General features: G+C 45.7%; 1 protein-coding gene across 1 annotated transcript in view; it reads left to right on the top strand.

Annotated features, from left to right (window-relative positions):
* Positions 1-2,055: 2,055 nt before the first annotated feature.
* KIF6 (kinesin family member 6) overlaps positions 2,056-14,056 on the top strand; it is a 795,359-nt gene continuing 783,358 nt past the window's right edge. The window contains exon 1 of the mRNA XM_030195774.1: positions 2,056-2,115. Coding sequence (XP_030051634.1) covers positions 2,056-2,115 — 60 coding nt within the window. The remainder of the gene's footprint in view (positions 2,116-14,056) is intronic.

The raw sequence follows: 14,056 nt of genomic DNA, 5'->3' as shown, positions 1-14,056 counted from the left end.
AATTTTTGGTGGGGTTTGGAGGGCTCACACTTTCCACCATTAAGTGTACCAGTTAGAGTGAGATATGGGCCTGGATCCCCTTCTCCACAGTGCACTGCACCGACCACTAGGCTACTCCAAGGACCCACTTGCTGCTCTAATAGGACTGGCCATAACAGCTGATGCTGTCATAGAGGCTGGTATGTACTGTCACTGTCATATCTTTGGAGAGTGGGAGGGTTTCAGTGACCAGAGAGGGGGGGCATGTCTTAATCCCTCCATTGGTTATTATTTAGGGCACCTTTTGTGACTTTCAGTTGTGAGTGAAACAGATCTAGACCAATCTAGCTTTTAGCCCTGGACACTTTTGCTTTGTTCTATTATGGCAGAAAAACATCCAAGTTTTGGGAACGTACACATCCCCTTGTGAGCTGGTCGCATTGCAAATTAACTGCATAGAAAAATATCATGTTCCATTTATATTATGTTACACATTTGTTAGCATATATGTATGTACCTTAATGCAATACTACTTGTAATTCTGTTACCCGGAAATGGCAACCGCCATTATGGCAAATGTAAGCCACATTGCGCCTGCAAATTGGTGGGAAAATGTGGGATACAAATGCTACAAATAAATAAATAAAATGTTTCAAAAATAGTGATTTCATTTGGATGTTTAAAAAACCTGCAGCCACCACTGCTTTTTAGACGTTTATCAGTTATGAGCAGCCCCTCCCCCCCCCTTTGTGTCATCATTTACTACTAGGCTTGCCAACTAAAGATAAAGCTTTTTCCTTAGCTGCAGGGGCGTATCTGGACTCTGGCGGTAGGGGGGGGCACATTTTAGCCCCCCCAAACGACCCCCCCCCCCCCGCTGCCACTGCCGCCATTGCCAGAACCTCCCCACCCACGACTCTCCACCCTCCCCCCGTCGTCAACCCTCCCCCGCTGCCGTTGTTTACCTTTGCTGGCAGGGACCCCAACCCCCCGCCAGCTGAGGTCCGCTTGCCGCCTTTTAAGATATTTCTTCAGCTGGCGGGGGCCCCCAACCCCCACCAGCCGACCCAACGTCTTTAAAGTTCTTCTTCGGCCTCCGTGGCCGTGCTGTAGTTGACTGTTCAATCCAGTTCGGAGTCTGACGTCCCAGCACGTTGTCCTGCACGTACAAGGCCGAAGAAGAACTTTAAAGACGTCGGGTCGGCTGGCGGGGGTTGGGGTCCCCGCCAGCAAAGGTAAACAACGGCAGCGGGGAGGGTTGACGGCGGTAGGGGGGGTCCAGGGCAAAATCTGTGGGGGCCCAGGCCCCTGTGGCCCCACGCAGATACGCCCCTGCTTAGCTGGCTCCTGCAATATCAACTGAGACACCATCTCCTATGACAATGATTTTGTTTCAGGATGCATTTTGTGCTAAGTAGTTTAAATTTTATTTTTTCATTTAAAAAAAAATCTTTTGCTATATCAGTGTTTACAATGTTATACTTAGGCGTATTGCTCTCTGCTCAGCTGCTGGACTGGCGGCTTAGAACAGGGTTTAAGTAAATTAGAAGCAGTGTGGAAACGGAGAGTTACGCGGAGTTTCTGGTCGAGATCGGTTCTCGCGTCCGTCCACCTGAATTGCTACTACTACTAGATGTACGCAGCGCTGTACAAATGAGCACGCAGAGACAGTCCCTGCTCACCAGAGCTTACAATCTAAATTGGACAGACGAACAGACAGCTAGGGGTGGGGAAATTGCAGTGATTATTTCTTGTACTTTGTATTTCCTACCCCCGTTATTAAAACGTAATAAAACATCGTAACACACGTCTTATCTTGGAGCGAGGATCATTCAATTTACCGCCCCGCCCTCCACATACTCATCTCAGAACCTTTCGCTCCGCCCTCAGCCAATGAGAGCGCACGTCGGTACGGAGCGCCGCTGCACGCGCCCGGCTCTGGCTTCTCTAGCAACGGTTGCCGAGCAACGGGCGGGCCGCCGCCGCGCCCCTCCCCTGCCCACACCACCACCACCACCTACTACCTTGCCTCAGCGGCGCGTGTCGGTGGCGGGAAGCGACGAACGGGCTCCGGCAATGGTGAAGCAAACGATTCAGATCTACGCGCGCATAAAGCCCACCAAGAAGCAGACGGGGGTACGTATACGAGCTGGCTCTGGGGGGCCAGTGCTGAAAGTCCTCCCTAGCAGAGCGCTGGCAAGGAAGGAGATGCCCAGGTCCCGGGACGGGGGTTTCCCAAGTCAGGAGGCTGTCTCACTAAGGGGCAGGGCCTGTCTTAGGCAGAGGCGACCAAGGCGACCGCATAGGGCCCCGCGCAGCGCCTCAACTCTGCCTCGCTCATGCCTCCGCTCTGACCTCCGCCGCTGCTCGCCTTAGTCGCCTGAGATGATCCCCCTTCCCACGGCTCGGCCACTCCGCTCCCGCCACCCCCGGCTTGGGCCCGCTACTAATTGTAGTGGACTTGGACTGAATAATTTCGGGGGGGGGAGGGGGTGGAGAGGGTCATCGGCGGGGGGGGGGGGGGGGGTCCGGCAATGGCGTGGGGAGGGTCGGCGGCACTGGAGGGGGGAGCTAAAATGTGCCCCCTCACTCTGGCTCTGGCCCCCCCTCCCGCCGAAGTCCAGATACGCCTGTGGTCTCACGTACAAGTCCATAAATTGATGGGCTGTAGAGTCACTCTCCACTGAGGGCTTCCAGTCCAGTAGCGTAGCCAGAGTTTAATTTTTAGATGGGCCTGGAGGTGGACTGGGTGGGCACAGGCCTCGCATTTCCTCTCCACCTGCTACCACCCCCCGCCCACCCCCCGTCGCTGCATTTCCTCTCCATCCACCTGCCGCCGCCGCATTTCCTCTCCTCCCACTACCCCCCCCCCCCCCCGCAACAGCCTCCTGCACGTGGTCAGTTCTGGTCATTTTTACTGACCTGAAGCGCCATTCTCCCTCCTGCACCGGCGATTCCCATAGCCAGCCTTCTGCCAGCACGCGTCGTCAGAGCCTCTTCTCAGGCAACTTCCTGTTTTCCGCAAAGGCGGGACGCAGGAATTTGCAGAGTAGGCGGGACGTGCCTGAGAAGAGGCCCTAACGACACGCGCTGGCAGAAGGCTGGCTATGGGAATCACCGGTGCTGGAGGGAGAATGGTGCTTCAGGGCAGTAAAAGTCAGAAGACCATGCAGACGGGGAGAGCGGGCAGAAGAGGCTGGGCAGGCCTGGAGCAAAAGTGGCTGGGCCTGGGCTACTGGAAGTCTGTTTATTATTTATTTTATTAGCATATTTCTATATCTCTGAGGTCCTTTTACTGAAGCTACTGTAAAAAAAAAAAATGCCCTTAGTTCACCTTATGCGGATCTTGCCCTTGTTATAAGACCTTTGTTACGGCAGACATAAAAATGGCTAATTTGTATTTTTTTTTGTATTAATGGGCATATGCTAATATTGCCTTACTCAAGGAAATTATTTCAATTAATAAACAATCTTACTTCTCCTGTTCTAAGGTATCATCTAATGTACAACCAAGGCAACTGTTTTTGTTAATTTCTTTTGGCTAAAATTAAATTGACACGCCAATCATTGAGTGATGTACTACACTGTTTCTAACCAGTCATTCTACCGTGTGAAGAGAGATTATGGGGCTCATTTTCGAAAGTGAAAATGTTTAAAAGGTGGCATAAAGCAGTATTTGGACCTTTTGCTTGCCAGTTCGTCCGCAGTGCATCCAAATCACAAGGGGGCTTGTTGGGGACGGGGTTAGGGCATTCCTAACACTTGTACGTTTTTCTTCCATACCAAACAAAAACTTCCAGGACTAAAACAAAGACATTTTGAGCTAGACCTATTTTAATAATGGCTAAGCCACAAAATATGCCCTAAGTGATGTGGGCGTTCCCAAAACTTGGATGTTTTCCTGCCATAAAGGAACAAAGCAAAAATAGCCAGGTGTAAAAGCTAGATTGGTCTAGACCTAGTTCACTCACAACTATGTCACAAAAAGGTGCCCTTAATAACCAGATGACCATTGGAGGGATTAAGACATGCCCCCCCCCCCCACTCTGTGGTCACTGAACCCCTCCCACCCCCCAAAGATATGACAGTGACAGTACATACCAGCCTCTATGACAGCATCAGCTGTTATGGCTAGGTCCTTGGAGTAACCTAGTGGTCGGTGCAGTGTACTGTGGAGAAGGGGACCCAGGCCTATAATCCACTCTTAACTATTACATGTGGTGGAAAGTGTCAGCCCCTCAAAACACACATACGGGTGACACCTGCAGACACGAGGGCTATTGTAGTGGTGTGTAGTTAGATACAGTAGGTTTTTTATGGGTTTTGGAGGACTCACATTATAAGAGAGTAACGGTGAGATGTGTACCTGGGAGTTTTTATGTGAAGTCCACTGCGGCGCCCCCTAGGGTCCTCCATCTGCTCTGCTGGGATGTGCGTGTGGCCAGTCTACTAAGAATGCTGCCCCCCCATACATCCCAATGGTTTGATTTTGTGCATTTTTCACTTGAATGTTTTTTTTTTCAAAAGTGGGCCAAAATAGATAAATGCACTGAGCACAAAAATATCTAGCAAGTGGCCATTAAAAAAAAAAAAAGATGTATTTATTTGCTGCACTTATATCCCATATTTTCCCACCTATTTGCAGGCTCAATGTGGCTCACAAAATGTTATAGCAACATGTACACGTTATAGGATAAGAATTTCAAAATATAGATACAGATGGGTACGTAGAATATCAAAGCAATCATAATAACAGAATAATAATTTTACAATTATTACAAATAAGAATGCATAAGTAAATCATATTGGATTGGAAGTGTATTGAAAGAACAACATTACATAACATAATGATATCAGGACAAGATATAATCAGGGGCGTAGCCAGACAGCAGATTTTGGGTGGGCCTAGACAAGAAGTGGGTGGGCACAAGTGTTCTCCCCCCCTCCACCTCCAACTTAAAAAAATATCTCAGCTGACGGGAAAACACTGCTTTTTACCTTGGTAGCCTGCTGCAGGCATGCGCTGAAAACTGAGCATGCGCAGTTGCCAGTATCGGCAGCTTAGGAAGCTCAGGCTTCTGAAGTGGAGAGCAATGTTTTCAGCACCATCAGGGGGAAGTCTTCTGCTGGCGGAGCTTGGGATCCCCACCAGCTACCACTAAATGTGTGCTGCTGTTGGGTGGGCCTGAGCCCTAAGTGGGTGGGCCCCGGCCCACCCATGCCCACCTGTGGCGTCGCCACTGGATATAATATTCAGTCGTGAGGATGTAATTAGGATGGACAGATAGGAGGGTTCCTTAATAGTTGTGATTGGAATAATTAGGAAGTCAGATCGTTATGGCGAATCTTTATTGTACGCCTTTATGAATAAGTAGGTCTTTAATAACTTTCGGAAGGTTGTCAGATCGTGTGTTGTTTTTATGGCAATCGGTAATTCATTCCATAGTTGCGTGCAGGTGTATGAGAAACTGGATGTATGTACAGACTTGTATTTAAGTCCTCTGCAGTTGGGATAATGAAGATGAACGTGATGAACGTTTATTGTTTCTCTCTGGTAAGTCAATTAGGTCTGACGTATGATGGGTCATTACGGTCCTTCAGTGGGAGCCAATGCAGGCTTTCTCTAAGGGGTCTGGCACTTTCATATTTCACCTTGCTGAATATTAATCTGGCTGCGGTGTTCTGGGCTGTCTGGAGTTTCTTGATGGTTTGTGCCTTGCATCCTGCGTATAAGGAATTACAGTAGTCCAAATGGCTCAGAACCAACCATTGCACCAATACGCAAAATGTCTCTCTTGGGAAGAAAGATCTTACTCTTCTGACCCTCCACATTGCATAGAACATTTTCTATAGACATTTTTCTGTTTGAAAAATTGCTATATTTACCACTTGGATTCTGGACGTTTTGAGCAAAACGTCCAAAGTCGGACATAGACACCATATCGAAAAAGCCCCTCCACCGGGTATTAGTGGATAGATTTTAGCCTTAGTTTAAGGCAGCAACCGTTCTTGAGGTGAAACTACTTTTACGTAAAATTTCAACACACTGCATGCATTCTTGATCATTGTCTATCTTTAGCTGATCCTCCTACTGAAATATTTGAAAGGTTCATGAAATTTGTAAATTATGTGTTATCCACTGGGCATTTTTCCCTCCTGATGGGTGAATGCTACTTCCTTTTCCAAAGGTGGAAGGCCTTGACTTAACTAAAACAAGCAATTTTAGGCCAATAGTTAGTATTCCATTTCTTACTAAGGGGCCCTTTTACTAAGCTGTGATAAACACTAATGTGTTCTTACCACAGGTTAAACACCACTCCCTTGGGGCGCTCTCGGGTGTTCTGCGGTAGTTTTGGCATCTTTACATACTTCTTATTTATCCCAAATACACCCCCAGCACTAAAAATAAAATAAATTTTGTTTTTTAGCACTGAGGGTGTATTTGGGGACAGAGATTAGGCATGCCTAGGGCTAATCGGTTATTGCAGCGTGGTTAACACGTGAGCCCCTTACCTTCTAGAAAATAGGTATAGTTAAGGGCTGATGCGCTGATGGGAAAATTAGCCCATGGCCATTATTGCAAAAATGGAAAATGTGGCCATTTTTCAGCCATGCTAAAAGTCGCCCCAGTGTGCAGGAAACCCACGTGCTTAATATTGCCCTCTAAGCTCCCATTGTCTCCTTCCAATGTTTCAATGTTTGTGTTCCATTGTTACATTCCTTAACGACACTTCGATTGTCTCGCATAACTCTGCACAATGTAATCCATAACCAATTTGTAACAAATTGTATTTCCATCATTCATTTCATATTGTAAGCCACACTGAGCCCGCAAAAAGGTGGGAAAATGTGGGATACAAATGCAATAAATAAATAAATAATGCAGGCCACTTTTTAGCTCAGCTTCTTAAAAGGGCCCCTAAATTAATTGAGTGTGCAGTCATCTCAGAATTAGTAGATTATATAGAAAATGTTAATGGGAAAGGGAATGGGACTTAATAAACCACCTTTCTGTGGTTTTTGCAATTACATTTAAAGCGGTTTACGTAGTATGTACAGGTACTTATTTGTAGCAGGGCAATGGAGGTTTACGTGACTTGCCCAGAGGCACAAAGTGCTGCAGTGGGAACTGAACCCAGGATGACGGTCCGCTGCATTAACCACTAGGCTACTCCTCCACTCCACTAATGTGCTTCATTCTTCACAGTATGGATTTATGAGGTTCCATAGCGCAGTTACTGTTGACATAGGAGCCAACTTTTCAAAATTATTGGGGGTGCTAAGCCCAATGGAAATAACCCCTCCCTGGACACATACAAGGAATTTTCTCAATATTGGGGGTGCTCAAGCACCCGCAGCACCCACAGAGTCGGCTCCTATGACTGTTGATAGATTTTAACATCTGAAGTAAAGAAAGTACTAAGTAGGGGAGGCCAGGTGATGCTGTTACAGTTTATTTATTTATTTATTTACTTATTTATCTGTGACATTTATATCCCACATTATCCAAAACGATCAGTGTGGCTTACAATAAACATTATAGGATTCATAACAAAGAATAATGCAAGAGAAAGTGATTCGTTGTAAGAATCCAATTTTACAATACATTATCATAAACATACTGGGATAACTATGGATGTTTAACATTTAGAAAATCTATTATGAATGAGAAATTGTACATGAAGTAAACAGAAAGTTAATGGTAAATAGAGTAATAACCAATTCAGGTAATAATTAATTGTTTGAGATATGGTTGTTCTTTGCGAGGGTTTGTGAAGGGTTTGTTTGACACCTTGGCAGCCTTTGATATGGTCGACCATGATATTTTGATGCGTAAATTGGCTGAATTAGGAAATTACCAATAATGTATTTCAGTGGTTTAATGATTTCCTGAGGAATAGGTGTTATCAAGTGGTTAAGGATGGTGAATTATCTTCTTCCCCCCTCCCTTCCCCTCCCCCCCCCCCCCCCCCCCCCACCATGATGTCCCGTTGAGCTCTCCCATCTCACCTTTTTTATTTGAGTTCCTTAAGTTTGTTAGGTCTTGGGGAAGGTGAATTTTTGCCTACATTTTGGTGCCTTTTTCAGAATTAGCCTCTTAATGTTGTTTTTCAGAAGTTAGAATGCATAAAAACGGTGAATATGACAGTATGCATTATGCATACCAAGACATTCCTTACTTAAATATTCTCATTAGGAAAGACAGATATTGTTTTACTGCAACCATTTACTGCAAACCTACAGACAAAGACAAATATTTACACTACAGTAGTTTTCGTACTTGAAGTTTGATTGTTTTTAAGATTGCTTAGGTTGTGCACTGATTTTAGTGAATATGAACACTGAGCTGAAGACCTGATAGATTCAAAAGAAGAGGCTATACAAGCAAACATATTAATGATGGCTACTTGAGAGCTAAAAGTGTATGTCGGGAAGTATTTCTAGAAGGTAAGAAAAAAGATATAGACATTGATATTGTTATTGCGATACACATGGGGGAAGCCACTGCTTTCCCTGGGATTGGTAGCGTGGAATGGTGCTAACTAATTGGGTTTCTGCCAGGTACTTGTGACCTGGATTGGCTACTACTGGACTAGGATACTGGGCTAGATGGACCATTGGTCTGACCCAGTATTGCTATTCTTATGTTCTTAAGATTTTCTCATGTAGCTAATCAGATACAGAAAATCATTAAAAGCAACTGGCATGTATTAGAAGGCCATGAATGCTTCAGGAATAAAAAGATTACTGAAGCATACTCCAGGGACAAAAATCTCAAAAGATTAATACCAATTATGGTCACTTTTGTTGTGTTGATTGTATTGTGTTCCCGAATTCTAGGTCAGTCACAATGTTTGAACATCCAGTAACGAAACAGAAGTTTCATATCAAACATCACTGAAATTGTAATACCACCCATGCTAATTTATATTATTTGTCCAAGCCAATAGTTATATGTCAGTAAAACTAAGTGAAAACCAGAACGATTGAGCATATAGGTAGGAGAGGAGGTGATATTGATAAATTATTATTAAAAGAAGAAGAGGTCAGATTATTTTCAGTTTCGATATACCATTGTACCAAAAGGATTTAAATTTGAGGGGTCCTTTTACTATGCCGCGATAAGCACTAACACGTGCTTACCGCAGCTTAAAATGCCTTCTGGGGTTGCGCTCAGGCATCCCGTGGTAATTTTGGCATCTGCTTATGCTTCCTAAGTGCTAAAAAATATATTTTATTTTTTAGCGCTGGGGCAAGTCGGGGGTGGAGAGTAGGCAGGTAGTGTGCTAATCAGGTAGCGCAGCTACATCACTGCATGCTAACCAATTAGCACATGGTTAGTGCATGAGCTCTTACTACCTACAAAATAGGTGGCAGTAGGGGCTCATGTGATAATGACCATGCTCTAATGCAGAAATTACTGTGTGGCTATTCTTGTAAAAATAGAAAAAGCTGTCTTTTACCGGCAGCGTGGTAAAAGGGTCCCTAAATGTTTTCCTTTAGAATGATTCACAACAGTGTGGAGAGTAATGCACTGTGGAAAATTCACAAGTCAGCATAAGCTGTGCTGTGGAGGCTGCTGGTTTTAATGACTTATGCTAAGTGCTTTAAAAATGAGCCTCCATCCAGCTTATAATTGAAAAAGAAAAACGCCTATATTGCGACCCAAATCGGGAGATAGACGTTTATCTCACAAAAACGAATAAAGCGGTATAATCGAAAGCCGAATTTGGACGTTTTCAACTGCACTCCGTCGCGGATGCGGACAAAGTTGATGGGGGCATGTCAAAGGCATGGTGAAGGCGGAACTGGGGCGTGGTTATCGGCCGATCAGAGATAGGCGCCTTTCGTCGATAATGGAAAAAAAATATGCGTTTTTAGCGAGAATTTATGGCACTTTTCCTGGACCCTGTTTTTCCACGAATAGGGCCCCAAAATGTGCCCTAAATGACCAGATGACCACTGGAGGGAGTCGGGGATGACCTCCCCTGACTCCCCCAGTGGTCACAAACCCCCTCCCACCACAAAAATATGCCGTTTCACAACTTTATATGTTCACCCTCAAATGTCATACCCACCTCCCTGGCAGCAGTATGCAGGTCACTGGAGCAGTTATTAGGGGGTGCAGTGGACGTCAGGCAGGTAGACCCAGGCCCATCCCCCCCCACCTGTTACACTTGTGCTGGTAAATGGGAGCCCTCCACACCGCCCCCCAAACCCACTGTACCCACATGTAGGTGCCCCCTTCACCACTTAGGGCTATAGTAATGGTGTAGACTTGTGGGTGGTGGGTTTTGAGGGGGATTTGGGGGGCTCAACACACAAGGGAAGGGTGCTATGCACCTGGGAGCTCTTTTACCTTTTTTTTTTTTGTAAAAGTGCCCCCTAGGGTGCCCGGTTGATGTCCTGGCATGTGAGGGGGACCAGTGCACTACGACTCCTGGCCCCTCCCACGAACAAATGCCTTGGATTTATTCGTTTTTGAGCTGGGCGCTTTCATTTTCCATTATCGCTGAAAAACAAAAACGCCCAGCTCACAAATTGTCGAATAAAACATGGACGTCTATTTTTTCCCAAAATACGGTTCGGTCTGCCCCTTCACGGACCCGTTCTTGGAGATAAACGCCCATGGAGATAGACGTTTTTGTTCGATTATGCCCCTCCATGTAACTTTGTGCTTTGAAAATGAGCCTCCACATGTTATTTTGCTGTGTAGTCCTCTGTTTATTTGGATTAAGAACTGGTTAAAAGGTAGAAAACAGACAGTAGGGTTAAATGGTCAGTATTCTCAATGGAGAAGGGTAGTTAGTGGGGTTCCCCAGTGGTCTGTGCTGGAACCGCTGCTTTTTAACTAATTTATAAATGATCTAGAGATGGGAATAACTAGTGAATTAATTCAATTTGCTGATAACACAAAGTTATTCAGGGGTCCTTTTACTGCTGTGCTAGTGTAGGCATGTGTTTTGGGAGCGCGCAGATCCATTTTTCAGCGTGCCTGTAAAAAAGGCCTTTTAAAAATTTTTGCCAAAAATAGACATGCGGCAAAATCAAAATTGGTGTTTGTCCATTTTGGGTGTGAGACCTTACTGCCAGCCATTGACTTAGCGGTAAGGTCTCACACGTTAACCGTGTGGTAATCGTCTACACGCATAGAATGATGATTACTGCCAGGTTTCTTTCGCGCATCAGAAAATTAAATTCCAGCGCACATAGCGGACGCGTGTCAAAAATGAAATTACCTCAAGGGCTACGCGGTAGCCGGGCAGTAACTCCAAATTGATGCACGTTGGGCATGCGTAGGCGCCTACGCGGCTTAGTGAAAAGGCCCCTCAAAATCGTAAAATCACAAGACGATTGTGAAAAACTGCAGCAGGACCTTATGAGACTGGGAGACTGGGCATCCAAAAGGCAGATGACATTTAATGTGAGCAAGTGCAAAGTGATGCATGTGGGAAAGAGGAACCCGAACTATAGCTACGTGATGCAAGATTCCACATTAGGAGTCACCGACCAGGAAAGGGATCTAAGTGTCATCATTGATGGTACATTGAAACCCTCTGCTCAGTGATCAGTGGTGGCTAAGAAAGCAAATAGAATGTTAGGAAAGGAGTGGAAAACAAAACTGAGAATATTATAATGCCTTTGTATCACTCCATGGTGCGACTGCACCTTGCATATTGTGTGTAATTCTGGTGACCGTATCTCAAAAAATATATAGCAGAATTAGAAAAGGTACAGAGAAGGGCAACAACAATGATAGAAAGGATGGGACAACTTTCCTTTGAGGAAAGGCGAAAGAGGCTAGGGTTCTTTAACTTGAAGAAGAGACGTCTGAGGGGACATATGATAGAGGTCTTTAAAATACAGAGTGGAGTGGAATGGGTAGACATGAATTGCTTGTTTACTCTTTCCAAAAATACAAGGACTAGGGGGCACACGATGAAGCTTCGAAGTTGTAAATTTAAAACAAATTGGAGAAAATAGTTCTTCACTCAGCGTGTAATTAAATTATGGAATTCTTTGCAAGAGAATATGGTAAAAGCAGTTAACTTAGCAGGGATTTAAAAAGTTTTGGATAGTTTCCTAAAAGAAAAGTCCATAAGCCATTACTAAGGTGGACTTGGGAAAATCCACTTCTTATTTCTAGGATAAGCAGCATAAAATCTCTTTTACTGTTGTGGGATCTTGCCAAGTACTTGGACCTGGATTGGCCACTGTTGTACACAGGATACTGGGCTTAATGGACCTTTGGTCTGTCCCAGTATGGGAACACTTAAGTTATGTTCTTATCTTATATTTTTAGTGATTCTGTTCAACGTCATTTTGAGCATATATGGTGGTCTCAGTGTTTTATTAATCTAGAAAGTGATGTGTATTTGGAACCACTTTGCAACTGTTTTAACTATTTTAAGTTTTATTTTCTCGCCTGATACTTCATGTGTTTGCAGAGCATTTATCCCTGGATTCTAAAAATGGTGCCCAAATTTGGACACGCTGCTGAGATGTGCTCACAAATTAATTGGCTAACAAGCTCTTCACCATCAATAATTGGGTGCCAACAACCAATTATTGATAATTGACACTTGTTGAAATTTGCACATCTGGCTGCATGATATTCTATAAGGCAAGGTGCCTGTTTCCCATAGTGTATATTTCAAAAGGGGGCATAGCCATGGAAGGGGCAGGGTGTTTAGAAAAGTTACGTGCATAGTTATAAAATACCAGTTCTCCGAGGACAAGCAGGCTGCTTGTTCTCACAGATGGGTGACGTCCACGGCAGCCCCCTCCAATCGGAATCTTCACTAGCAAAGGCCTTTGCTAGCCCTCGCGCGCCCATGCACACCGCGCATGCGCGACCGTCTTCCCGCCTGAACCGGCTTGTGTTCGTCAGTCTTCTTTTGTCCGCGCTTGGGACGGTCGTGTTTTGCTGCCGTTTCGTGCCCCTCAAGTTGACCTCGCGCGTCTTCGCGATTTTCACTTTAAAAAAAAAAAAAAAGAGACTGATCCGGTCTTTACCCCTTTCCCTTGTTTCCAGCTTTTGACTGGCTCCAGCAGAGCATAGCCGACATCAACGTGTCCGTGCCGGGCGATCTGCCGGTCGGGGGGAGGTTAAAAGCTTTTCACCAAAGGTGGCCTCTTATAACCTCCGACCGTTGGGTTCTTCAAATAGTCCGGCAAGGGTACACCCTCAATTTGGCCTCGAAGCCTCCAAATTGCCCACTGGGAGCTCAGTCCTACAGCTTCCAGCACAAGCAGGTACTTGCAGAGCAACTCTCCGCCCTTCTCAGCGCCAATGCGGTCGAGCCCGTGCCATCCGGGCAAGAAGGGCTGGAATTCTATTCCAGGTACTTCCTTGTGGAAAAGAAAACAGGGGGGATGCGTCCCATCCTAGACCTAAGGGCCCTGAACAAATATCTGGTCAAGGAAAAGTTCAGGATGCTTTCCCTGGGCACCCTTCTTCCCATGATTCAGGAAAACGATTGGCTATGCTCTCTGGACTTGAAGGACGCCTACACGCACATCCCGATATTGCCAGCTCACAGGCAGTATCTGCCATTTCGTCTGGGCACACGTCACTTCCAGTACTGTGTGCTACCCTTTGGGCTTGCCTCTGCGCCCAGAGTGTTCACGAAGTGCCTGGCTGTAGTAGCAGCAGCGCTTCGCAGGCTGGGAGTGCACGTGTTCCCTTATCTCGACGATTGGCTGGTGAAGAACAATTCTGAGGCAGGAGCTCTACAGTCCATGCAGATGACTATTCGACTCCTGGAGCTACTGGGGTTTGTGATAAATTATCCAAAGTCCCATCTTCTCCCAGTACAGAGACTCGAATTCATAGGAGCTCTGCTGGATTCTCGGACGGCTCGTGCCTATCTTCCGGAGACAAGGGCCAACAATCTGTTGTCCCTCATCTCCCGGGTACGAGCGTCCCAGCAGATCACAGCTTGGCAGATGTTGAGATTGCTTGGCCACATGGCCTCCACAGTTCATGTGACTCCCATGGCTCGTCTTCACATGCGATCTGCTCAATGGACCCTAGCTTCCCAGTGGTTTCAGGCTGCTGGGGATCTAGAGGACG

This window comes from Microcaecilia unicolor, chromosome 3, assembly GCF_901765095.1.
Source record: "Microcaecilia unicolor chromosome 3, aMicUni1.1, whole genome shotgun sequence".
Lineage (NCBI taxonomy): Eukaryota > Metazoa > Chordata > Amphibia > Gymnophiona > Siphonopidae > Microcaecilia > Microcaecilia unicolor.
This window is presented reverse-complemented; position numbering and strand designations above follow the sequence as displayed.